This window comes from Capricornis sumatraensis, chromosome 17, assembly GCF_032405125.1.
Source record: "Capricornis sumatraensis isolate serow.1 chromosome 17, serow.2, whole genome shotgun sequence".
In the NCBI taxonomy this organism is placed as follows: Eukaryota; Metazoa; Chordata; class Mammalia; order Artiodactyla; family Bovidae; genus Capricornis; species Capricornis sumatraensis.
In genome coordinates this window covers 20,342,507-20,368,873 of record NC_091085.1, presented here as the reverse complement: position 1 = coordinate 20,368,873, position 26,367 = coordinate 20,342,507, and the positions used below count along the sequence as shown (strand labels likewise).

The window sequence follows — 26,367 nt, the reverse complement described above, 5'->3', positions numbered from 1 at the left end:
AAATTTCTGGAAAATACAGATTTTTTTTTAAACTCACCTTGTTTAGACTTCAGCCAAATTTCATATTCCACATTTCTATAGACTGCTGGACTGAGCGACTTAAGAACCTTTCTAGACAAAGGGAGGCTAGGAGAGTTTCCACTGCTTTTCGGATGCTAAGTAAACAAAGTCAAGAAGCCCAATCAACAAAGAAATGCTTTTAAAACATGTTTGAGATACGTATAAGAGAAAAATCAAAAGAATAAAGCTTTAAAAATTAGGAAGTCACCAAAAACATGTTTTACGAGATGATCCTGACTCTATTGAAAATGTACCAGAAAAGAGAAAAAAAATTAAGGCTATAAACTTGTATGCTTTCTTATATTAAAGAGATAGTTAAAAACCATTAAATAAAAATACCTGATCACTTGACAAAGTTTTAAATCCATTCACATCGTTAATAGTGGTAGGTTTACTCCTGCAAAGGAAGAAATACAGGTATCATTAGGAGTACAAAAATGTTCACACACATTTCACTGACTCTAACCTCACAGAAAAATCTCAGAGTTATAGTCCACAAAGTCATAACTATATTCCAAGGAGCCCAAGCAAACGGAAGTGTGCACATGTGTATGTAAGCACAAACAGAGTGTACATGTGCATATGTGTATATACATATAAGGCAAAGTTTTTTTTCCTTTAAGTTTACCAGTTTATTGCTACCAACCCATCTCCTCCACTCTCCTCACGCATGCTTGCTCAGCCATACAACCCCCAGGACTGCAGCCCGCCAGACTCCTCTGCCCATAGACTCTTCCAGGCAGGAATACTGCCTGGGTTGCCATTTCCTTCTCCAGTCAAAGATTTTTATCAGTAATTCGTACTGACTTAATCAACAAGAAGACAGGAACAGAAATAAACTGTGAAATGTGGGATGATAGAGTAACTGAGTTTATAAAAACACTTAATGTAAAAACTTCCTTTCAAAAATGTATCAATAGATACGTGTATATGTATGTGTGTGCACTCAGTCGTGTCCGACTCTCTGTGATCCCAGGGACTGTAGCCCGCCAGACTACTCTCTGTCCATGGGATTTTTCAGGCAAGAATACAGGAGTGGGTTGCCATTTCCTTCTCCAGAGGGATCTTTCAGACCCGGGGATCGAACCTGCGTCTCTTGTGTCTCCTGCATTGGCAGGTGGGTTCTTTACCTGCTGAGCCACCAGGAAAGTCCATCAATAGATGAGGCTCCATTAAACAAAATACTCCACTACAAGATATACAATCCAGTGAAGTAGATACAAGCTAAATAAGTTATCAGTCGTCATTAATGCTGGTAAGTGCTTTGGGGGAAGAAAGATAGAAAAACTACAGTGTTGAGGCCCCGCTCAAATAATAAAAAATGGGATAAAGAATGATGTCTTTTTGAATAAAGAATTAAAGGTGACGAGAGAGCAAACCATAGGCTGTTTAGTACTGCAAGCAGACGGGAAGCAAGTGCAAAGAGCCTGGGGCAGCCAAGAGGCTGGTGAGGCTGGGCAGAGCGATGGCACACGACTGGGTGAGAAGGTGAGAAGCCACCTGGATTCTTCTGTCATATAATTCCTCCTCCTTCATAAATCAATCTCTAGTCTTTAGGAGTCACACCCCTAAATGCAGCAATAGTTAAGAGACTCCCTATTTAAAAAGCACCCTAATTGCTAATACTCCCAGATTCACCGATACGAATGTGAAAGGAATCCAGGCACAGAAGCACAGTGGCGTCCTTGCTTTCTCCTCATTACGATACCATGCCTATCTGTCTTGCCATGATTACGGACCCGTCTCCCCTAAATGAAGCTTTGTCTTCCCTAAGCCAGACACGACACTAGTAAAGAAAACCTTAATAAAGCAACAAAAAACTCATCAGAAAGGCTTTCCTGCTCCCAGGGCTACAGCAATGCGGTATAAAGAGGAAAACTGACCACGACAATGTACACACCATCCCTGGCAGACCTCTACAAGCTTACCAGCCTCCACTCCGCACTTCTCCCATTTCACCCGCCAGCTGCCATCCCAGACCCGGACTGCTAAAGCCATCAGCAGCACCAACCACAGGGCATGTGCTCAAGTCCCCCCACATCAACTCATGATGACAAGCTAAACCAGCGAGTCATCATTCTCCCTCCCAGCTTCCCGTTTGCTCTATAACATGCCTTAATCACACTGGGCACCTGGAGAAAACCACACAGCAAAATTCCCATCTGTGCAAAGCCCCTTAATCAATTCTAGGATTAATTTACAATGGTAGACCCAGATTTTAATCTGGCTCATTTCTTATGTAGAAACAGTGGTCAATCAAACTTTCAATCAGAACCAATCATTTAATTCAAGAAATGTGTGGAATTACAGATACAAGGAGATATATTTTATAAGTCTTTAATAAAGAATTAGATATCCTGAGGCTTCATTTCATCTTCCTCTAGTTTCACAGTACGTAACATCATAGGATACATTCATACTCTCATAAAAAAGGAATAATATACTTTTAGCTTCACTGAGGATGAAATTGGTTGGTTCTTAGAACACACAAAGTACATTTCTTAATATCATTGATAAAAATTCATACACATTGGACACTATACCTAGGAACTGGGCTGTGCATTGTACATTTCATTTCATTCTTATACATTATCTACTTTAAAGAAAGACTGACATATCCTCATTTATATCTATGGGATTGAGGCTTTAAGCAACTTGCCCTAAGTTCAGTTAGTTGGCAGGAACCCAGAAATGAAATCAGGTCAGAATGTCCACAGCCCAAGCTCTTAGCCACTACCCTGTATGTCTTAAGTGGAAAAGAAAAATAAGTTTCAGACTAAAAGGTGTTTATTCACACCATAAACAAACACAAATAAATAATATTATTATCCAGAGCTGTTGACATATACTTATATTCCAATTTGGGATTTGTATTATATAAAAAGAAGGGGAGGCATTATCTAAGAAAGAAACAATAAAAGAAAGTCAAGGAAGTCAAAATGGCCATTTTTCATCACTGGTTATGTAAGCAATTGACAGCCTAACCTGAAAACTTTAGAATATACACACGTATGAAGTGAAAGTCGCTCAGTCGTTTCCAACTCTTTGCGACCATGGAAATCTCCAGGCCAGAATACTGGAGTGGGTAGCCTTTCCCTTCTCCAGGGGATCTTCCCAAACCAGGGATCGAACCAAGGCCTCCCGCACTGCAGGTGGATTCTTTATCAACTGAGCAATGAGGGAACCCCCCCGCACACACACATAGGTAGAACCAACTCTATTTCAGAGATACACGCATGATTACGCAGGAATAGATGCTTACCAAAAACAAACAAAAATCAACAAACAAAAAAATCAAATTCCAAAAGAAACAGTCCCATAATAGAAATGAGGTAACAGGAGTGGCAGGAAAAAAGAAACTTCTGCTGCAGATTGCTGTACTTTAGAAATACCGTAATACCTAAGTGAGGCAGCCCCATAAAAGACAGTTGCTGAGCTGTTTCCTTGCACGCCACTACAAACGTACTTTAGGGCAAAGCCACGCTTACTTGCAACTGTCATCCTCTGAATCGGATATTTCACTGCTGTCTTCGTCCGCTACTTCAGAGCTGTCTAGGCCCATCAAGATCTTACTGACGTCAGTTTTAAATACCTTCTCGTACAGCAATTCATAAAGCAGAGCTGCAGGTAACAAGAAAGAGATGTTACACAGCATTAATTTTATGTTCTAACATAAAACTGAGACACCCAAGCTTCTAAAACCTTAACTAAATACCTTCTAACACCTTATGATCAATAACACAATTTAATCAGAAAATTACCTAGAGAGCAACTAGACTTCTGTCTTTGCAGTTAGTTCAAAATCATCACTGCCTGTTGTCTGGATGATACTGAGGTAGATACAAGGTGGTGAGAAAGGGAGTCTCTTGGGGACTCGTTTGAGGGGTAGACACCACTGTGATGAATTCTTAGTGCACTTGTTTTCATAAGATTTGCTGTAATTAAAACAAATGAGACCAAACTCCTGCAGAGGTTCTGAGCATTTGGTAATATATTTCTATGCTTTCTGGAGTGTGGGTTTGTTTTTGTTTTCCTCTTTTTGTAAAGCAGAAACATTGTCTCAATATGCTTCAGTGGTTGCTGAGAACACATTTTACAATGGTTTCTTTTTAGTCCATTATGGAAAGGTATCTTCTTTCCAGCAAACTTAGTGTTCCTTAAGTTTTCCATCCAAGCCTCTTCCGGTTGGGTAGGTTGTATGACCTCTTTAGTTCTCAGTTTCTTCATGAGAACAGCTGGAGTAAGAGCACTTCACTGTGCTAGGATTAAATATGAAAGCAGTATGGAGAGGCTTAGCACAGTGTGTACACCCATAGTTAAGTCACTGCTCACTGTGCGTGTTGAACTTTATCAACTTTGGCTCACAGCTGTGATACCTTTTTGTATTACTGTTAGCTTTAAATACACCAATACATTAAATACAAGTAATATAAAATTGTGAACTGATCTGTTTTGAGATGTGAGGTTTGGCTGTCTGCTTCCTGGGATATGTTCTCTGCCGCTTCAGTCAATCAAAAGCTGGACATTCCAGCTTTGAAAAGGTCGGCGCCATGTGCTGTCTTTACTGGCCCCCCCTTAGCTAAAGAACAGGGGAGAGGAGGCTGTCACGTGCCCGGCACAGTGCTCTGTACAGGTCATGTGCACTTCGTCAGAACAGATGATAAAGGAGATAAATAAGGGAGGAAGGTGCCGCCACAGCAGTCACTCCCAACTGGGAGAGGTGGAGAGGCTTTTATCCTCCCAGGAAACACCTGGCAACGTCTGGAGACATCTGTGGTTGTCACAGGGGAAAGAGAGAGCTCTACTGGCACGTCAGAAGGTCAGTCACTCAGCTGCGTCCAACTCTGCGACTTCGCGGACTCCCCTTCCACGGAATTCTCCAGGCAAGAATACTGAGTGTGTTGCCGTTCCCTTCTCTAGGATCTTCCTGACCCAGGGACCAAACTCAGGTCTCTGGCACTGCAGGCAGATTCTTTACCATTTGAGCCACCAGGGAAGGCCCACTATTGGCATAATAGATGCTAAACATTCTACAACCCCCAAAACAAAGAATTATGTACCCTATATATTAATAGCAAAAAGTCAAGAAACCCTGGTCAAGTGACAAATACAATCAAATACTGATTTCCTGAATCATTGAGATTTTCAAGCTATGCACTAAAAGCTTTAAAAACATACAAATCTTTATTAATGATACTGATTACCACAGGAAAATATAACTTCATATTTACAAGCCAAACTCTAATCTACTAGCACCTTTTTCCTATTGAAACAAGTTTTTAATATATTAAGATTTTTGGTAACCTAAAGTTCTCAGAAATATATTTTTACACAACAAAACAGTGTATCTGCCCTGAGTTGTTTGCTCGAGACCAAAGAGCTTAGGAAGAAAATTTCTAAACCAACACAAGGGTGATACTTACACTGACACATAGCCGAGCTCTCTTTATACTTTATGGGATAGACAATATCATAGTGATTTCCATTTGAAAAACACAGGAACACCTGAAAGGAAAAAACAGAATACATCCTTCAGCCCTTTACACACAACATTTACACAGCTACTTACATCTCTAATATCTCTGAGTTAGTAGTTAATAAATTTCCACATAGAATGTTTTAGAAATAACCTAAAGCTGTAATGTGGTCATGGTACATCCATACGTTGAAATGGATACAAAGCCAGGAATCAGAAATTCCTAATGACTTGGGGAAACGCTTACTGCATCATAAAAATCACACACAATCTGTAAGAACAAATTATTTCAACTACTGAAAGAGAAGGGTTAGAAGACTGTAAGAAAATATTCTAAAACTTTAATGATGTTTACCTCTAAGGAGCAGAATCAAAAGTACTTTTTTTTCTGCTTTACAGCTTCACGTACCTTCTAAATAATCAATCACTTATGCAAAGAGCAACGCACATTGACTTTGCTTAGACTACATCATATTCCAAAAATTACACTGTAAAGGCCAGATCCAGAGCCAGGCACCTTGGACACCCACAAGTCCTTACGAAGGCATATTTACCTCGGCTCCCTTCCCCTTGCCACCGTAAACGTGGTGACAAGACACTTCAACTTGGGCTGCGTAACCCAATGCAGATCATGAAAACAAAATTCTCTAGTAAGGAATCGTGGTGTTTTCCCCCTCCTTTCTGGGCTTTACATCATTTTCCAGTTGTTTCTGCCTGGTGACTAGATAATAACAACGTACCCAGTAAACTACCTCTGTAATGGGAAATACATCACAGTTAAGTGTTTCTGGATGCAACAGTAGAACCTATTTTCACAAGTTATGTTTCTATCTAATGTATATATTGATGTAAAACAGTTGATAGTCTAATCACATACACTGGCATCTCAACTATTTTTCTCTAATAAAATGTCACAAGAGAGTTCAACATTTGTGCAGAAAAACAAGTACAAAATAATAAAACTTGTGAATGATTAATAAGAACTTAAAAAAAAAAAAGTCACTTAAAAATTATAGCTCAGGCAGTCAAGATGGCAAGTGAGTGGTTCCTTTACTTAAATCCTTCAGAAAAACTTAGAACAATTCTTACCTTTTCAGGAAAATTATTTTCAGTTACTTGTGAAGGAGAAACATTTGGTTTCTGGTAAATTATAAAATCTTTCCTGAAAATAACATTTAGAAATTATTTCTGATGAAATACACTTCACAAACTGAGACTCAGTCCTTCATTCATTCACTCACTCAAGAGTCAAGTGCACCAAGCAACATTCTAGGTGCTGGAGAAAGAGCAGTAAACAGAAGGCAGTAACGGACAACTAAGCGGCAGCAGACTTAAGCAAAACGTATCCTTTTAAACAAGCAAACTTTTAAATATAATTTTCTATATAACTTCAGATATAACTCTAAAAGTAGACCTCAAAACCACAGAAAGCGTGGAGATGAAACTTATAAAGACATTTTGAAAAGAAAAAATTAAGCATTCCCCTGATCAGACAAAAAGCTGTAAAACTGACAATATGGTGCTTTGCCCTTGTTCTAGCCATTCAATGCCAGCAGCCTTGAGAAAGCAGGAAATCATCTCTCTAGAAGGTTTGTAAGTGATTCTGCTATTTTAACAGCTCCGTTACAATGGAACATGTTAACTTCCCACTGGCTTTATTTTTGTTTACCTACGTGACTACAGGGCTTACCTGTACAGAAGAGAAAGGGCACTTATTTCCACTTGTCCAACCCATTCCTGTATTGAAGAAAAAACATTGGCCCATAAGTGTCTACTTTCTATAATACCTTAATACACATCTTTATATATGATACACCTAATTAGCTAGAGTAGCGCATTAATATTTTTTTAATTTATTTAATTTCAGGATAATTGCTTTACAGTATTGTGTTGCTTTCTGGTATGTGTCACCATGAACCAATCACAGGTACATTTATGTCCCCTCCCTCTTGAAACTCCCTCCCACCTTCCACCCCAGCCCACCCTTCTAAGCTGTCACAGCGCACCAGTTTGAGCTCCCTGCATCACACAGCAAATTCCCACTGGCTATCTATTTTACATACAGTAATATATATATGCTTCCACTCTACTCTCTCAATTCTTCCCAACCTCTCCTTTCCCCAGTGTCCACAAATCTTTCGTCTCTGTCTGCATCTCCACTGCTGCCCTGCAAATAGGTTCATCAGTACCATTTTTCTAGATTGCATATATATGTGTTCATATACGGTATTTGTTTCTCTCTTTCTAACTTACTTGGCTCTAGGTTCATCCTGGAACTGACTCAAACGCATTCTCCTTAATGGCCCAAAGAGCTCATTATTAGTAGTACTGAGAATACTATAAAAATATTTTTATAAAATGGGTTATAATATACACTAAAAAGCAGCCCAAGTCTTGCTAACAAATATCCTTAGTAACAGGGCTGGATTAAGAATTCCTGTTGATGTGGCAGGATGACAGAGTAGTGTCTCTAAGTTGAGAACTTGCAGAAGGCAAAGTTCCAGCTGAGCACTCAGGACAGAGCCCAGCACACAGTATGTGCCCAGGAAACAGGACACTGCCTAGAAGCAGAGCTCAAGGACCAGAAAGGGTGAGAAAGTGCAGGTCTACTCTCTTCAGAATAATCGAAGGTACAAAGAAAGCAGTGTGCCAGGAATCACTTTAACATGTGGTAGAAGTTTTAGTACTAAAGGAGTCACTTTAAGTCCTTAAGCTTTTCAGAAGGAAATGGCCACTATTTATCAAAAATTTAAATACTCTTTAAGGTAACCTAGCAATTCAACTTCTATAAAACTATCCTAAAGAAATATTTCATATATCCAAAAAGTGTATATAAACAGGATGGCCACCACAGCTATCTGTAATAATTTTAAAAATTTTTTTAAAGATAGCCCCAAGATTCCACTAATAGATAAGGAATAATTAAATAATTTATCATTCACCCAAACTATGTATGGAAATATCATGCAATCACCAAAAAGAATGAGCTATATTCCTATGAAATGACCTGGAAAGATCACTCAGACTATTAAGTGGGAAACGTAATCAGTAAAATAATCCTATTGTGCAAAACAAAATAAATATATATAGACACATACACGCAGAGAGGGAACTAGAAGGATACATCCTAAATTGACAGTGGAAACAGGAATTTAAAGATGAGGGGAAAAGTAAGGATTTTCACTCTTCATTCTGTAATAAATCTTTGACCCTGAGAATGTATTCCTAAACTACCTGTGAAATTAGTAAAGACTTAATACCGAGAGTTACTAAAAATAAGAACAACAGTAAATGAATGCTGCCACTTCCACCTTCAAAGAAGAGAGATTTGAGATAAGGAGAGGATTTTGGATGATGGTTTGAAATCCTCTCCGAAAAGGATCATCTTTCCCCACAGACTTTGCACTTCAATAAATCTTAAAGTTGGCTCTGTTTTTCAAAATGAAATAGGTGCCATGCATTAAAACAGATTTATTAAAATAGGCCTCTGCCTAACAATCACAGCCTCTCAAAACTCCACAAGCAATACCTTCTGGCATAGAGGAAATCCTTCCCTGAAACCGTCTGCTGAGATCATAAACCCAAGCTATTCCATTCTGTGCAGAATGCATCGCATCACTTCTGGTGTCAACAAGACACTACATCTCAAATAAGGTACCATTTTGTAAGTATTTAATCTTCAGGATAAATTCTATTGTAGTCTGGTTAAGTAGACAATGGCCATTATAGCTTGCCTTCTCTAACAATTTTTACTTTTTTCTTAATTTATGTTCTATCACTGTCTTCCACCAGAACGCTATAGTTTTTACTTACTCAACACTCTATGTTTAGCCTACTTTCTCATTGTGGCTTAAGAGCACAGCATTTCTACAAAAATCTATTTTTAATCTTGTAAAGAACCACACTGTATGAAAAACACAAATTAAATGTTCTTAGATAGTCATCAACAGCAAACTTTTGTTCCTCAAAAGACACTATTAAGAACACTAAAAGACAAGACACAAATAGGAAGAAAGTACTGGGAAATACATACCCAATACAGAATGCATTATGCTCGGTATAAAATACTCTTATAATTCAACAAAACCAAAATAATAAAGCGCAGAATCTATGAGCAAGACGTTTCACCAACAAAGACATGCGGATGGCAAGTAAGCACATGAAAAGGCTCTCAACGTTACTAGAGAAATCCAAGTTAAGATCGCAACGACACCACCGCACGGCCACTACCTGGGTAGCCACAGCTACAATTTTAAAAGGCTGACGATCCTGAGTGTTGATGAAGATGCAGAGCAGCTGGAATTCTCACTTATTGCTAATGACAAAGCAAAGCCGCACAGCCACTTTGGAAAACAGATTAGCAATTTCTCATTAAGTTAAACATGAATTTACCGTATGACCCAGGAATTCCACTCTCAATAATATTAACAATAATTAAAAGAAAATAAAACATCTGTCCATAGAAAGACCTGCAACTAAATAGTCTTAGCAGCTTTAATAACAGCAGCAAACTTGGAAGAAATCATATATCCATCAACTTGTAAATTGCTAAAACAAGCTGCAGTACATCCATACAAGGAATGGCCACTCAGCAATAGAAAATGAACTGCCACACAAAGGACAACACAGATGAATCTCAAAATGCTTCCATTATGCTAAGTGAAGGAAGCCAGACATGTTAAGACTACAAGCTATACCATTCTATCTGTTCGAGTCTCAAAACTTCGCACACAGGTGGGTGTAAGGGGAGTAGAGATCAACTGCCAAAACGTATGAGACACTTCTGGAGCGACGGAAACGCCCTGTGTGGTGTCTGCGGGGGGATCACACAGCTGCATGCCTCCGTCAGATTTCATAAACTTAAAGCATCTACTATATGTCCATTTTACCTCTGTAAAGCTGACAAAAATATATTCTTTTTGAGGCATTTTTCAGAATGCTCCATTGATATTTTTAAGAAAAAAAGGAGGAAGTTCTCTTTCTCTGAGAAACATGGGTGAGGCAATGGAGCTTATCAGTTGACTACGTTTCTCTTCCTTTCATACATTCCATGTATCGGGGAGAAAGAGAAACAGAAATATTTATCGCTAATAAGAGCACACACCTGTTCTGTTTGGAAGGCACCTGCCAACATCTGGAGAAGGCCTGCCCAGCTTGGGGAGGGGAGTGTCCTGGGAATAACACACCTGGCCGGCCAGCACCCTGGGAAGGAGAGGGCTGTTCCCAGGCGCTCTGCAGCACCTGCCGCCCCTCCCCTGCAGGTCCCCGAATCAGTTTCCAGTCCCCTTCCACCGCCTCACTCCCCTCCCTGTCCCCTTCTCTCTCGGAATGTCTCTTCTACCCTTTCTCAGCCCAAGAGCCGGAACTGTTCACAAAGATCACCATAAAATGGTATTGTGGGTTTCTTCCTGACTAAAAATTAATAAATGGTCTTTGTCGTTCCCTTCATCTTCTACAAAGGAAATAAAAATCACCAGTAATAGCTGTCGAGAACTGTTAACCTTCTGGTGTTTAATCTTTTCTATCTGTGACACAGGCTTCCCAGGTGGCAGAGTGGTAAAGAATCCACCTGCCAATGCAGGAGACTCAGGTTCAATCCTTGGGTCAAGAAGATCCCCTGGAGAGGAGAATGGCACCCCACTCCAGTGTTCCTGACTGGGAAATCCCATGGACAGAAGAGACTAGTGGGCTTACAGTCCACAGGGTCACAAAAAGGCAGATGATGACGGAAGTGATGGAACAAGGACGCAACTGTAGCATCACACCTATACTTAGGACACACGTGCCTTCTCACTGGTACTAGACACCCTTCCCTACTGCAGGGACACTCCTGGGAACAGCATCCAAAGCCCAGTGACTTCTGCATCCCCGGGGCCTGGCCGTTCTTAGCCCACAACAAGCACTCAACTTAGCGTCAGGGAATCGAAGAGACGGCACACAATGATCAAACACCTTACTCCTGTTAGTATACCCTTTCCTCCCCGTGTGATTCCTCTTGGAGTCTTCTTTGTTGTCGTTTTAAGTCTAACAGTGATTATCTCTGGGGATAAGGGAACATTATACATGGCCTTCCGTTAACATTTGGATTTTTACACAAAGAGCATTAGCTTTCTCAGCAGGAGAGGAGAAAATAGGAAACAGAAAAATTCGTTTTATTTCCAAGTGACTGAGAAAGTGCTGGCAGGGGGAGTCGGTGGGGAGGGGCTGTCCTCCAACCCTCAGCAGCCTCTTCCTGCTCCTCATGCGGACCTCGTTAAGGGGAACGGATGCAACCTGTCTCGTCAGCTCCCTAATAAGGAAGCAATCGAACACCGCCCTGTCCACCAAGCCCGATACACACAACCGCACCACACTCTGGAAATCCTCGGCGGTGCTATCTGAGGTCTTTTGTACTACGTTAAAGGGCGTCACGACAGATCAAGAAAGCACGATTGGGCCGAGTGAGGCAACGCTCCTGGCAGCAGCTGTCTTCCAATTACACGTGCACCTAAGGCAGGGGCTCCTCCATACGCTCTAATACCAACCTCACCATATTTAATATATTAAAACATAGAAACATCTCAGAGTACTACATACCTGCGGATTTTCCAAACGTTTTAAATATTCTTCAAATGACCCTTCTATAAACTGCAAAAAGGGAAAAAGGCCTATTAGAAATCCACCAAAAGTTAATCTCTTCACTGTGAATTACCGAATTTTTACACAAACCTTGGATACAATAGTTATATATATATATATATACACACACACACAGAAAAAAATCTAATCATGAAAATATGTACAAAATATTAAGAAAACATCATAAAGATACAGCAGAATTCAAAGAAGGAAACACTGTCTGGAACCACTTCCTGGACAGGGTCTGGGGTCTGGAGGGTGGGCGGCCCCCTGTGAGGAGGAGGCAGTGGGGAGGAATCACCTGCGCAGCCAGACTGGGGTGAGCACACCTGCCTGTGGCTGGAGCAGAGGCAGGACCAGCAGGCCGAGGGAGGGCGCAGTGCCAGGTCACGGCAGGTGACGTCAACAGAGAATTTACATGATTATAGCAGCACTTAAAGACTAACTGGGCAAAGGCCAACGCTTAGAAGAGAGCTAAAGACAGATGCAAGAGCTAAGAAATATTAGTTTCCTAACAAATATGAACAGCCATTGTCTCTTAGATCAATTATACTAAAAACAAAGACAAGAACTAACAATGCTAAAGATATTTTGAAGAATCAACAACATTTTTCTAATCCAGCTTGTCTCATTGTTATTTTAACAAAAACACACAAAAAAATCAGATTTGATTCAAGCTGTATGATTACATTTTTTGCTTTTCTCATAGCAGTTGCACTAATTTAATTGAGAAAGCTCTAAAAGACATTCATCTGAAATACCAATTTCAATTTTATTTCAGTTAAAGTCTCGGTTAATTTAGCAAAGTGATATACTTAAAAACATTAAAATATACTGCTTGGTCTATAAACACCTTTTAAATGCCCTTTTTTTAAGACAGAGATTAATTATTTTATAGATGATATACTCTAATTTCCGAAAGTATCCTAAGTTTAAATACATACTTGCACTAACACAGCCACATATTTGAAATATTCCACCAATCAGAGGCTACTGTTCTCTATTAGTTTATTATTTACAGAATTTAAAAAAATAAAACAACCCCACAGAAACACTCAAAGTTGCAAAAGACTTAAGCTGTGGTCTGACACAAGCCTCCATCCAACTGATTCTTCTTAATAATCAGAAACTACTTACCTAGGCCCTGACTAAACATTTTCAACAAAAAGGCACACCCTTCGACCCTAGACTGTTTTCCACTTCTGGTCAATAGAAACTGGTAGAGGTAGTCATTGTAAAGAAAGTGAAACTTTCCCCCTCAGAACTTTCAACTTCTGATCGTAGTGCCTAAGACTGTAAGAGCTGAATCAAGATATGCAAAGCACTTAAAACAATGCTGCTGACATTTCCACTACTGTTAACAGAGCTTTACCCTCTGGAGCCAATACTAACTAATTCACTAGTAGTTTCTTCAAATAGTTAAAGACTATCTCTCTACCCTACCTTCCTCTCTGCCATAATACTCTCTTATCTAGCCTCCACATTACCAGCTTTTTAAAATAACACAAGTTTTCAAATCTTCTGATCAAGCAGGCTCTCCTTCCTGGAATATATTACTGTTCATCTTAAAACATGGCATCCAGAAAAATGTCACCAGTAATAAAATTTTGCTTAAAAATAGGAATTCCAACCCAAGAGCACCTTTAAACACTATTTACCTATTAAGTTTTAGAACTGAGTTACATGCAAAGTGTCAATGTTCTTTTGGCAGTCAACGGGGAGAAAATACCACTAAAGGTTGTCAGATGATAATTCTACATCATAAAACCAATAACCAGTACGTCTTACAAGGCTTTCAATGTAAAGTGAAAATAGGTCACTGTGGCATCTATTTCACAGCCTACTACATACTAAGAAAATTACTGTCAGTTGATAAGATATTCTGTACTAATTAACTATACTACATTCTATTAACTACTAATCATTATTTATATAATTACAATATTCTGATATGTGGTTCATAATGATGAACCCTGTAAATTAAAAATCTATAAATACCTCCTGATAAAATCAGAGGCTCAACATTAGCTATGCTCCGTGTATTTCTTATACTCCAAGGTCTGCAATTTTTTACAGTTCACAGGGGTCACCAATCACGGAAACCAGTAGCCCCCCTGATCATGTCAGACAAGGCTCCCTAGTAATATGCTCAGGTCCTGCCCAAGTCACCCTTCCAGCCTCCACGGCTGGGATCCATCTGTCACAGAAGCTTTCTAAATGTCTGAATAAATGAACACAAGATGACCTTTAAAAAAAAAAAAATCACAGCTGACTATGGATTTGAATTTGAATTCAAAAAAGCAGTTCATTTTTATAAGGTTTATCTTCATAACCTACAATCCGATCCAACCTGCGAAATTCCCACTAGACCACTCAAATGGGTATCGTGTACCTCTAAGTCAAGGCACCGTTACATGGTTAAAATCAATCACCTCTTCGAATCTCTCCCGGTTCTCCCGAAGGTAATGAATGCAGGCCATCCTGACTTCACCGTGGCGAGACTGGGAGTGCAGCACCTGTGGGGGAGAGCAGCACACGCGCAAGCCCTGTGTCAGAAGACGCTGCGAGGCTGCGGCCCACACCTTCCACACCCAACACAGCCTCACCGCCAACAGACGGCAGTCTCCAATTCCCCTTCCGTCATTTCTGACTCTGCGCTCACTCTCACCTCTCCCACTCACCTGAGAGCTGACACACCACGTGCCAGCAACAGTGCCTCTTACTCCAGAGGTCACTCGATGGAGAGCTTGTCACCATTTCCCCTTTAGGTCACTGAGACCACGCCTTTGGGGAAATCTTTGTAAGCTTACACTTTCCTCTCCCGGCCACCCCTCTACTATTACTTCACTCGTCACAAAGCAGAGCTGACAGAATCCCCACCACGCAGCGCTCAGCTCCATCCTCAGCTTGTTGGAAGGGAGGACGAAGAGGTGACTTCAACAAAAAAATAAGTCTTCGAGGCTTTCTGCCCGTAGTAGAGAAATTGCTTTTTCCCAGTAACTTTGAATTACTTGCCTTATGTATAAATGTAAGTCCACAGTGGTTTGAGAAAAATTAAGGCACTCATTCTTAAATCCTCAGCTTACACGATTCGGGGAAGAACAACCAGGGAGCAGCGCAGCGGATGCAATCGTGTTTGTGTGTGTTATCATCCCAATGGCTTTCAAACGTGCTTTTCTGCCCCAAATCTTAAAGCACCAACTGAAATAGGCCATACTACGAAAATGATCCACACCCTCTCACTCTGCAGCCTCTGCTGTCTTCTGTTAAACAACTAGTTCAACCAAAGAATAACTTACTGGCATCTTGCCTCTTAATAACAGTCTAAAGCTTTGTTTTGAAACCCTTTGGCCAGTCTCTAATACTTTACCATGCTTTAAAAAAAAAAAAAAGGAGATTAAAACTGTTTTCTACTACTAGGTGTCTTAAACGAAGGTGCTCCTGCTACCCTACAAGGTCAAAGTAGGAGGGAAAAAACTGACATTTAAAATAACATCTCAAAACTACTATCCAGGGCTCTTGAGAATTTCTATTATTATAAAGTAGCTTTAAGAGTTACAGTTTCAACTGAGTGAGTCTCCCTTATGTTCAGGGTGAGCAGAGAATTCAGGAAAAGGGAAGCTCCGGTTGCACCTGCTACAGGTCTCTCTGGATAACAGCCAAGGCTCTTTTATACCCACGGAACCAAGAGGCGCAATTGCCTGGAGAGCTAGCAGGTCCCCTTACATTCAATTCAGATACTCTTGACGATGCACTAACTGAGGTTAGCAATGCGTTGCTTTTCAGCATACTAGCTGGCTTTCAGCTTAACAAGTATGCGAACACTGCTGTCTTTAGGAACTACAAAAAAGCATCCATCCTTACTGGAAGGACTATCCAAATGCAAAAATCACCACCACACAATTTTTTTGCCCATTCAACACATGACATTTAGTAACATTTCCTTCACAGAAGCTATGCTAGACGCTATTATGAATCAACATATTAGTCTGAGTAAACCAGTGTCATCAGATAGGGCATTTCTGCCATTAGCACAGTGAAGCTAGTCTTATAGCCATTTACCTAGCAACAGGTGGCAGACATAAGTGAATAAAGCTTATGATTTTACAACAAACACAATGACAGGCATGTTTTTTCTCCTTTAACAAACATTTCACTAGCACATGAAATCTGAACCCATTACTCAGAAGTAAAATTCTCAGTACGAGGTGCCCAGGGTGCTGGGGCTTTATAGAGCAAAGGAATGTCAAGAGAAAGGAGGCTAAATCACAACTGTTGAAAAGCAAGTTCAAGGGCACTCAGGAAAAATTCAAATGGTATGACAAATATCTTTGCAAAAATTATTACATACAAGAAAATAACCTAGAAATAGGAGGCTTTCCAATCTTAGGGCAGACAGATAATAAACACAGAGAAAGGCTGAGACACTCTGCTTCACCAAGCCCTCTAAGAGGGCCCTATTTTTAGCTCCAGGGCCACAGAGCTGATTCAGGTCAGGCCTCCTGCAGGCCACAGGCCAGAAGCGCAAAAAGGGAAGGGGTTATTTAAATCAGGTAATCTGGAGGGGAAGACTGGCTAAATCAAGTCTCTCCCCCTGCATTTCCCCCGCCAAAGGCTGCCATTTAGATCACTTACTGTGACTCCCTGGTAGAAATGGTAGTTATTCTAATATTACTGGAGAAATTGTTGGCAAAAAGTAAATCCTTTGTGCACACTGTTGAAGGGCAGCCTGAGGATGCCGTTACTTCCCTCCCCACCACCAACACACACACCACCTTTGGCCATGAAGACTACACCTGTGGTCCATGTCTCCCGAAGAACAGAGTTTGCCCCAAGAGTCACCGCAGCAAACTTTCTATAAGCTCAGTGTACTAAAAGTCAGCCTCCCGTAAGTGGAAGGGACATTCCCTCAAGCCTAATTTAAATCCCATCACAGTGAGATATAATAAAATGCATTAACTATTGTTAGCAATGAGCTCTTCGTGTAACCAGCTAGCTATTGTTCATTTCTACTTAAAAAGAGAGTCTATACAATCGAGTTTGCCAATTACCTGTGGTATGTAGTTCTGAAACCAGCCACACCTTTCTGCTTCAATATAAACTATGATGTGTATAATCCAACTCCAAATAAGCACCATACTTCTCGTATTTCTATTTGCTTCCACCTCTTTCCTTACCAAACTCTTGCTAGAGCCAATAATATGTTTCAATAGGGACTGAATTCACTTCCACATCTTCCCTCTGCTTCTGGAGGTGATGAGGAGACTCAGGAGGCTGAGGCGGATGAAGCAGTACAGATGGTGATCCCGAAAACTCACCAATGGGACAGACTGTTTACCTACTAATAGTAAAGACTGGGGTCTGTTTGTGTGAACATCTCCCAAAGCAACATGAGAACATTTTTAAAAATTCCAAAAATAAGAGAAATCGATTGAACTGAAAAAGACACAGCTCAGTTTGGGGAGCTTTGCGAAGAATGAATGACAATGCCAGCCGCAAAATGCAAAGCTTTGGACCAGCTACACCAATTTGTTTCCAAAAAAAAAGAACATCTTATGCTACTGATGTGAAAACGAGGGCCTTTGGAAAATAAGTGGCTGGCCTTTGGACTTTGAAAAAAACAAGAATAGAGTGGTCTATAGATGTTTAGGAAAACATTTACTCACAAAAAGAAACTCCGAAAGCTACTTAGCATTAAAAAAGGTGAGGAAACAGAAAAACTCCAAAGGGGGGCAGGAGAGGGAAGGGGTAAGATCTTAGGCCAAAGGAAAGCAAAGGAAAACGGTAGGAAATACACACCAGGACAGCAATGTGAAATTTATGTCCAACTAACTCAACAGCTATTTCTTAATACAGGATGGATCTGGGTGGCTGCACACCTACCAACTACAGTGTTACATAATAGGGAATAAGCTCTCTTACCAAAAAAATAAATCAGACACATCCTCCCAAGAACTGTATTACAAAGTGATTTTAATCAGTAAGGGGGAAGAATTCGGCCAAAGACCTAAAGGACCCCAGATACAGTCTTCCTTCCCACTAGCAACTTTAAAACACTTTTTCTAAGTCAATTATTTTTTTTTAGTTCACCTACACTGCCTTGCAGGACATTAAAACAAGGTGAAATCTACTCAAAGACAATTCTGTGCAAACATTCTACATTTTCTAAAGTCTGGTTTTCCCAAACTGCACATTTCCCCCACTCCTGACTCAGGCGGACATCCGCGGGCTTGGCTACCCCACGCTCCAAAGTCCAGTAACGGGGCGGGGCGGGGGGGGGGGGAATCATGATCCCACGAGTCGAGTCTGGTGCACCACCTCCTCTAGTAAACATTCTGCTTACTGGTGTGAACGCTGTGCTTGTAAAGCCAAAAGGGGAGGCGAAAACAGCATTTCGCCAAGTTCCCACCCCTCCAGCAAGGGTGCAGACTCTCCGGCAGGCCTCACGGGCTAGCTTCAACTCATTACCTCTTCGCCAGGAGGGACGACACCCAGATCATTTACAGGTTTTTAAGTTTCGATTCGGAGCTCCCAGTCCCAGGGCAGCGTCCGGTTCCGGGGCGACAATGGGCCGCTGTGACGCCTGCGGGGCCACGCGCAGCCCGCCCGCCGCTTCCCACCCGGCCCCCCGCCGATCGCCCCCTCCGGCCCCCGCCCCGTTACCTGCTCCGCCACGGCTCGGAACAAGCACGACCCGTCCTTGGCGACCAGTTTCCGATACAAGCCCAGGGTCCGCAGATAGGCGTCCATGGGCGTCGCGTCCTCGCGGGGCGCCGCGCCGCCCCGGTCGCCGCCGTCGGGGGCGCCGACGGCAGCCTCCATGTTGCCGGTCGCGCAGCAGGCCCGGCGCGGCGCGGGCTAGCCCCACATGGCCGCGCCGCCGGCTCCTGGACGCCCCGGCCGGGGGCGGGCAGCGGCTGGGGCTCGGGCTCGGGCTCGGGCTCGGGCTCCGGCTCGCGCTGGGCGGGCGGCGGCAGGCGGCGGCGGCGGCCCGAGGCGGCGGTCCGCGCGCATAGGGAGCCCTGCCTAGTGCATGGCCGGGCGCACGCGGCCGCCTCCCGCGAGGCCACGCGCCCGGGGGAAACGAGGCGGGGAATTCACCAAAACCCGCAAGCCAGCAGTCACTTGACGCGGGCCTCGCCGCCCGACTCAGCCACTGGGGCCCCGGGGTCCCGCCCCCACACACACACAAGTTTCCTCGCCAGACCCGGCGGAAGCGAGGAAACCCCCGCAACCCGAGCGCGCCGGCCCAGACTCGGTGAAAGCGAGGCCTGTGGGCCCCACACCGGGAGCCGAAGAAGCCGAGAGAGAAAGGCGCGGCCTGACCGTCTCCCCACCTCGCAGGAGGGCGCCGGAGGGGCGGGGAGTGGGCGGGGGCGCCCGGCGGGAGGGCAGCACCCTCGCAGCCCAGAATGTGTTTTCGCTTTCGGCCCCGACCGCGGAGAGGACGGCGGGAGGTGTAGTTTGGGCAGCGGCAGGAAGTCGGCCTGCGGCGGGCGGGGACGCGCGGCCGGCCTACCGGGCGGGGGGAGGCGCCCGGGAGGCGTGCGGACTACAAGTCCCTACAGCGCGGCCGCCGCCGCCACCCGGAGCCGGCTTCACGCTTCCCGGGCACCGCGCGTCCTCCAGCAGGCCGAGGGTCTGCGCGGAGACCTGCGCGCGCCGCCCCGCCCGGCCGGCCGCCCGCCCTCTGCGCCGCGGGCCTGCGGGATGTGCGCGCGCTCTGCGTGCGTGGAGTTGCCAGGGACACGGAGGCCGCTGGGTCGGCCCTTTGTGTATTTCCAAACAGAGGGCGCACCTGTCTGCTCCCCTCCCCCCCGGCCTCTTCCCCTGACGTTTCCATGGAGGTGGCTTTAACGGCTTAAGCAGAAAATAGACCTAATTGGCGAAGGCTCCTGGAACTCGCATCGTGCGGGGCGATACGGGCTGTCCATAAATCAGCCGTGGACTGCTATTCCTATTCGAGACTAGAAGTACAGCTCTGGCGGTATATCGCAAGATGATGCCTTTGCCACAAACATTTTGGTTCACCCTGCCACTGTAGCTGCCCACCCCAGCACAAAGGGGTGTCGCTAGTCGGAAAAACTTAAGATTTTTTTTTTTTCCCTTTTTAGAAAACCATCTTGTAATTAATTGTTTGATAGCATGCTGGACGTGCCCTGGGATCCAGCGGTGTTTGCTGGAGGATTCCTGTTCAACTTCCCACCCTGAGAAGTTGAATGACAGTGTATGCCTTTAGAACCTAGAATTTATCCAGCTTGTTTTTGTGACACCAGAATTTTATTTTTATTCAAGTACAACAGCATCTGGTATCCCAATCTTTTAAATACACGGTTAATCATAAAATCTGCTCTTGAAGCCATGGTGCGGCAGGGTGGGGCTGGGGAGATGGAAGAATTACTGTAGATTTAGACATGTGGTCAAACAGATTCTTTGGAATGGGGGGCAAGGCAGGCCAGATGGTGAGAGTCCAGTGCAAATTACTGAAAATTCTATTTGAGAAATCTGTTTTCAGTATTTGGTGCAAACAATGACTTGTGTGTTCACTCTCCTTGGAACGTTTAGATTTGATTTCTTAAGGTTTAAAAATTCAAATATCCAATGGTGCTGTTTTTAGAGAAAGCAAAAAAAGGATTCTGACCTAAATGAATTTTCTTGTCCCACTATTGAATTTTGTACATTTTGTAGAAAAATACACTGCAGAATCCCTTTTAGAAAAACCTAGTTTCAAGTCAAACCTGTTGCTTTTCCTTCTTTAAAATATATATAATTTAAAACATACGATTGCACTCTCATTCCACTCAGAAAGAACTGCCCAGTTTTACCACTACTTACAATATGGCACTTGCTTTTTATAAACAATGACTTGCCTTTTAAACCCACAGAGGAATGGAAAGTAAAAGTGAAAGTGAAGTCGCTCAGTCCTGTCCAACTCTTTGAGACCCCATGGACTATAGCCCACCAGGTTCCTCTGTCCATGGGATTTCCCAGGCAAGAATACTGGAGTGGGTTGCCATTTCCTTCTCCAGAGGATCTTCCCAACCCAGGGATCGAACCTGGGTCTCCCACATTGTGGGCAGACGCTTTACCATCTGAGCCACCAGGGAAGACCCAGAAAGTAAAGTAATATCTAAACAATAGCTTAAGTATTGAATTCTTAAAATGAGTAGATTCTGTAGTATTAATAAGCAACAGACTTTCTTATACGCCAAAAGAAAACCATGCCTTTCCTTACATTTATGTAATTTAGAAATAAGAGTTCTGAAGCTAATCTCCAAATCAATAAGTATTTATGGAAAATCTACTGTGTCTAGCATGCTAGACAACTGCATTCCTCATTATCTTGAGAACATATTAGAAACATTTCCAGGGGCCTCATGTTTGAAAATTTATCAAACCTTATTTTGTAATTGAAATGTTCATGACTACATTGTTTGTGATCACATTAATTTTTAGAAGTCATTAAAAAGCTCTGCTCACCTTTTATATGTGCAATAATTTCATTTTGAGTGGCTAATAGTGTTTCAAGAATATTTTCTATTTTAAGCCTTATCTAATTTTTAATGGAATATCACTATGTTTTTTAAGCCCCCAGATTCCTTTGAAACACTTTGAAAAGAAAACCAAATACATCATTAACACTATAATGTCTTTATTTTCCATTACAAAAATGTAATTCACTCACAATTGGACAAATAAATGAATACAATCATTTAAATAAGTACTCTAGTTGACACTACAGTTGATTTACAGTATTTTTTAAATGAATCATTAAATACTAACAGAAAACAGAGGCTCTAATCAGAATTCATCACCATTCTATGTAATCTTATAAAAATATGGTTTATTATCAGAATACTAGAAGAATAACACATTTCCAGTCATTTCTACACTTGATGTCCTGACAAAATTACTTATTATCCTCATTCCTGCTGAATGAGTGCAGATCAGCCTCACTCTAAACTGCCTGCTTCTGCTTCCAAAATTAGAAGTAAAACACCTGTTGTATCTGACCAGGGGGCCTGTTTAAGGAAATCCTTTAGGTATTTTGAGACCTGATCCAAGACAGACCCTCTGTATGCCAAATCCCCAAATATAGCTCCCTGTTTAGGCAACATTAAAGGATCCTATGACTTTAAACTGAACCAATGCTTGTAGAAATTCACTTGCTAACATTAACCTCTGAAAGTTTTCAAGAAACTACATCTGACTGACCATGTTTGCTCTGAGGAAGCCATTTCTGATTAGCAAAAGTGACGAGCAGACATTTTAATCAAATATAATCTGAAGGAACGAAATTAGTCATCCCAGGCAAATGTGTCAACTGTTTTTCTTGTACACAGTTAAATACCTCAAGTCTGTTTGCTCTGACAAACTTTGGAGCTAATAATTGTATCTGGTGAAATTTTTTTGTTTTAAAAATGATAGATTTTCTGCAGCTCTTTTTCCAATAAAAAGGTGTTATGGTGGTGGTGTTTAGTCGCTCAGTTGTGTCCAACTCTGCCACCCCATAGGCTGTAGCCCACCAGGCTCCTTTGTCCATGGTATTTCCCAGGTAAGAATGCTTCAGTGGGTTGACTTCCTTCTCCAAGTAGGCATTCTCCAGTATTCATTTACAGTAGGCATTCTCAAAGATGGCCCCCAATGATTCCTGCCTCCTGATATTCACTCTCCTATATAGTCACCTCCACTTTATAGCAGGATTGGTGTCTGTGATCAATAGAATAGAGCAAATTGTACAAATTTAATATATTGCTGCTGAGATCAGGTTATAAGAGATGTTTTTGGTTGTTTTCTTGTATTTCCTCTTTTGTGGGTGACTCACTCTAGCGAAAGCTGGTTGCCATGGGGAAAACTTAGAAGTTCTCCTGGTGGGGAACTGGAGCCTCAGCCAACAGCCACGTAAGTCAGCTTTGAAGTGAGTCCTCCAACCCAATCAAGCTTTCAGATGACTGCAACTCCATGAGAAACCCCTCATCCAGCCAAGGTCTGAGATTATTTTTTTCTTTGAATTCAACCCCCGCCCCCACCCCCATCCCCTACCAAGGATGCAACCCAAGCCCTGCCAGTGAAAGTGCAGAGCCCTAACCACTGGGGAACCGGGGAATTCCCCAGGGCTGAGCTTCTTAATTCTAAGATTCTTGATCTCACAAGCTATGTGAGTTAATGCATATTTCTTGTGTTAAGCTCCTAAATGTTGGAATAACATTCCCAAAGTAAGTAAGACAAACATAACACCCCATTGTTTCTCTTTACTAGGTGTGTACGTCACTTCAGTTGTGTCCAGCTCTTTGTGACCCCACGGACTATAGCTCACCAGGCTCCTCTGTTCATGGGATTTCCCAGCAAGAATCCTGGAATGGGTTGCCATTCCCTTCTCAGGAGATCTTCCTAACCCAGGGATCAAACACATTGCAGGTAGATTCTTTACCCACTGAGCCACCTGGGAAGCCCCTTTACTAGGTAGACACAGAATACATGTCAATAATTCATGAAAATAATCACTAATTTAATATCTTTTGTGCTAAGCAAAGTTGCCAGTAAGCAGATTTTTTTTTTTAATTCATAAAATCCTTTACAAAATACAAAATCCGAAGAACGTCTGAGCTTTATTGCCACATAACATTTGGGTTTGTTTTCTACAAAAATTCAAGCAATTAAATCCTACAAAAAACCTACTTTCAACAAAAGAACTATTTCTCTCAGACCCTATGTGCTAGGCTAACTGTCCTCCAGCTTACACTTTGTTGCTCCTGAATATTACCTGCATGGTCCTGCACACATTTCCTACCTTGGAACTAAATGTGACCGTGTCACTACTCTAGGCCAATGAGATGAGAACAGACTCCATGCGTTTAACTTTCAGTCTGTTTGTGTTAGTTGCTCAGTCATGTCTCAGCAAGTTTGTGACCCCATGTATATGTAGCCCGCCAGGCTTCTCTGTTCATGGGATTCTCCAGGCAAGAATACTGGAGTGGGTAGCCATTCGCTTTTCTGGGGTTATCTTCCTGACCTGGGGACTGAACCCTGGTCTTCTGCATTGCAGGCAGATTCTTTACCATCTGAGCCACCAGCAAAGCCCTTAACTCTTAGTTCATTTCCTTAAAGATGAAGCCTCCTGCCCTCGACAGTCTTTCCTGCTTTCCTTCTGCTCATTTGAAAACATGGCTGAAACAAAGCCAACACTAACTACAAAGACAATACTCTAAGAGAACAGATGAAGAAGCTGAAAGAAAACAGAGTCCTTCAATGCTTCAAGGCCAGAAGGCGTGGACTGTTTTATGAGAGAAAAATGAACTTACTTAACCAAGCATTTTTTGTTGTTGTTCTTGTTACAACTTGTCTATGTATCCTGGCATATTTTTCTTTCAATATTAAATAATGGTGAATGAAAGTTGCTCAGTCGTGTCCAACTCTTTGTGACCCCATGGACTATACAGTTCATGGAATTCTCCAGGCCAGAATACTGGAGTGGGTAGCCTTTTCTTCTCCAGGGGATTTTCCCAACCCAAGGATCGAACCCAGATCTCCCATATTGCAGGCAATTCTTTACCAGCTGACCCACCAGGGAAGCCCAAGAATACTGGAGTGGGTAGCCTATCCCTTCTCCAATGGATCTTCCTGACCCAGGAATTGAACACAGGGTCTCCTGCATTGCAGGCAGATTCTTTACCCACTGAGCTATTTGGGGCCAAATAGAATTTAATTTACAAGAGTTATTTCCCTTAGTTGCACAGAACTTCTTTTTTTTTCCTAGAAAGTTCGAAAAATTTTCTTTTTCTGAAAATTTGGGAATCCCAAATGTTAAAGGACTTCCAAAAAGGTTTCCTGATGTTATTTCTTCATCACCAATCCATATTTGCCTTCAGCTGCCACGTTGCCACTGTTGGCTACCTCCTCATTGTGAAACAGAATGAACTGAGTCCATTCTAACCCCAGAGCTCAGACTGTAGTCCTGACACCCTATTTCCAGTGTGATTGGAGGAGTCAAACTATGGTTTAGTTTCTCTCAGCAGCTGTCACTTCCTTATGAGGTCAGCACATTGCTATGTTCAAGCTGCAAAGACAAAAAACCTCACAATAGACTGAGGCTCTTATACAGCTAGTCAGAGTCCACCATCTCTGTAAATAAACCCCACCTATTTTCAGCCTTTTACCACTCCTTTAACTCATCTCATAGCGTGCGTGCTTAGTCATGTCTGACTCTCTGTGACTCCGTGGACAGTAGCTGCCAGGCTCCTCTGTCCACGGGATTCTCTAGGCAAGGATCCTGGAATGGGTTGCCATGCCCTTCTCCAGGGGATCTTCCCCACCCAGGGATCATACCTGCGGCTCTTGTGTCTCCTGAATTGGCAGGTGGATTCTTCAGCACTGCACCACCTGGGAAGGCCCTCCTTTCACTACCACTTCTCAGTTCTCACTCTGACACAAGCAAATTTACAAAGCCACCTTACAAGGAATTTACTATGTCTTCCCAGTGTGGGATTGTAAACTTTTTGTAGGCTTGCAGAATTTATGATTATTTTGTATTTCCCATGTGTCTAAGAGTGTATTCGCTTTTATATATTCAGATCAGCAGTTTAATAAATAGTCATTAAATATTTTCCTGTGTTTCCAATAAATCTCTCAATGAGAAAAACATTTTACATGAAAGTGTAGGGATTTCTCTGGTGGTCCAGTGGTTCCATGCTCCCAATGCAGAGGGCTTGGGTTCAATCCCTGGTCAGGGAACTAGATCCCACATGCCACAACTAAAAATCACACACGCTGCAATGAAGATCAAAGATCCCGAGTGCCTCAATTAAGGCGGGTACAGCCAAATAAATAAATAATTTTTTTTTAAAGAAAAGAAAATGTGTAATTCTGGAACCTGTAGTTGAGACCTAAGTATTTTGCCAAGACTGTGTGTCTAGTTGTACATATTTTTCTTTATAAACAAAAAATTGAAGATAATCTAAATGTTAAACAATAGAAAATTGACTACATTTTAATATGCACAATTAGAATACTATTGAGCCTCTTAACTATGTGTGCGGGTCTATGTGTTGATTACAATCACCCAGAGAAATTCTGAAAAACAACAGATCAATGGTATTGAAGGGAAAAGATGGGGATAAAGACTGGGTCGTGGAGATAATTACTGTTGAAATTAAGCGATGTGTGTACGGGTGTTCATTATACTGTTCCTTCCACTCTGTACATGTTTGAAATGT

At 42.2% G+C, this 26,367-nt stretch overlaps 1 protein-coding gene and 1 long non-coding RNA gene across 3 annotated transcripts in view; one reads left to right on the top strand and one right to left on the bottom strand.

The window, feature by feature from the left end:
* OTUD4 (OTU deubiquitinase 4) overlaps positions 1 to 18,976 on the bottom strand; it is a 38,453-nt gene extending 19,477 nt beyond the window's left edge. The window contains exons 1-9 of the mRNA XM_068989983.1: positions 18,818 to 18,976; positions 14,587 to 14,670; positions 12,113 to 12,163; positions 7,227 to 7,273; positions 6,626 to 6,698; positions 5,484 to 5,565; positions 3,549 to 3,681; positions 400 to 457; positions 38 to 155 (exon numbers count right to left, since the gene is read on the bottom strand). Of these exons, the coding sequence (XP_068846084.1) occupies positions 38 to 155; positions 400 to 457; positions 3,549 to 3,681; positions 5,484 to 5,565; positions 6,626 to 6,698; positions 7,227 to 7,273; positions 12,113 to 12,163; positions 14,587 to 14,670; positions 18,818 to 18,976 (805 nt within the window). The remainder of the gene's footprint in view (positions 1 to 37; positions 156 to 399; positions 458 to 3,548; positions 3,682 to 5,483; positions 5,566 to 6,625; positions 6,699 to 7,226; positions 7,274 to 12,112; positions 12,164 to 14,586; positions 14,671 to 18,817) is intronic.
* Positions 18,593 to 24,512, top strand: LOC138093819 (uncharacterized). Of its 2 annotated transcripts, none has more exons than XR_011146158.1 (4): positions 18,593 to 18,660; positions 22,985 to 23,141; positions 23,414 to 23,572; positions 24,263 to 24,512. It is a non-coding gene; the product is annotated as an uncharacterized lncRNA (long non-coding RNA). The 2 variants fall into 2 exon arrangements; XR_011146157.1 differs by having other exon boundaries at positions 24,201 to 24,512.
* The last annotated feature ends 1,855 nt before the right edge of the window (positions 24,513 to 26,367 follow it).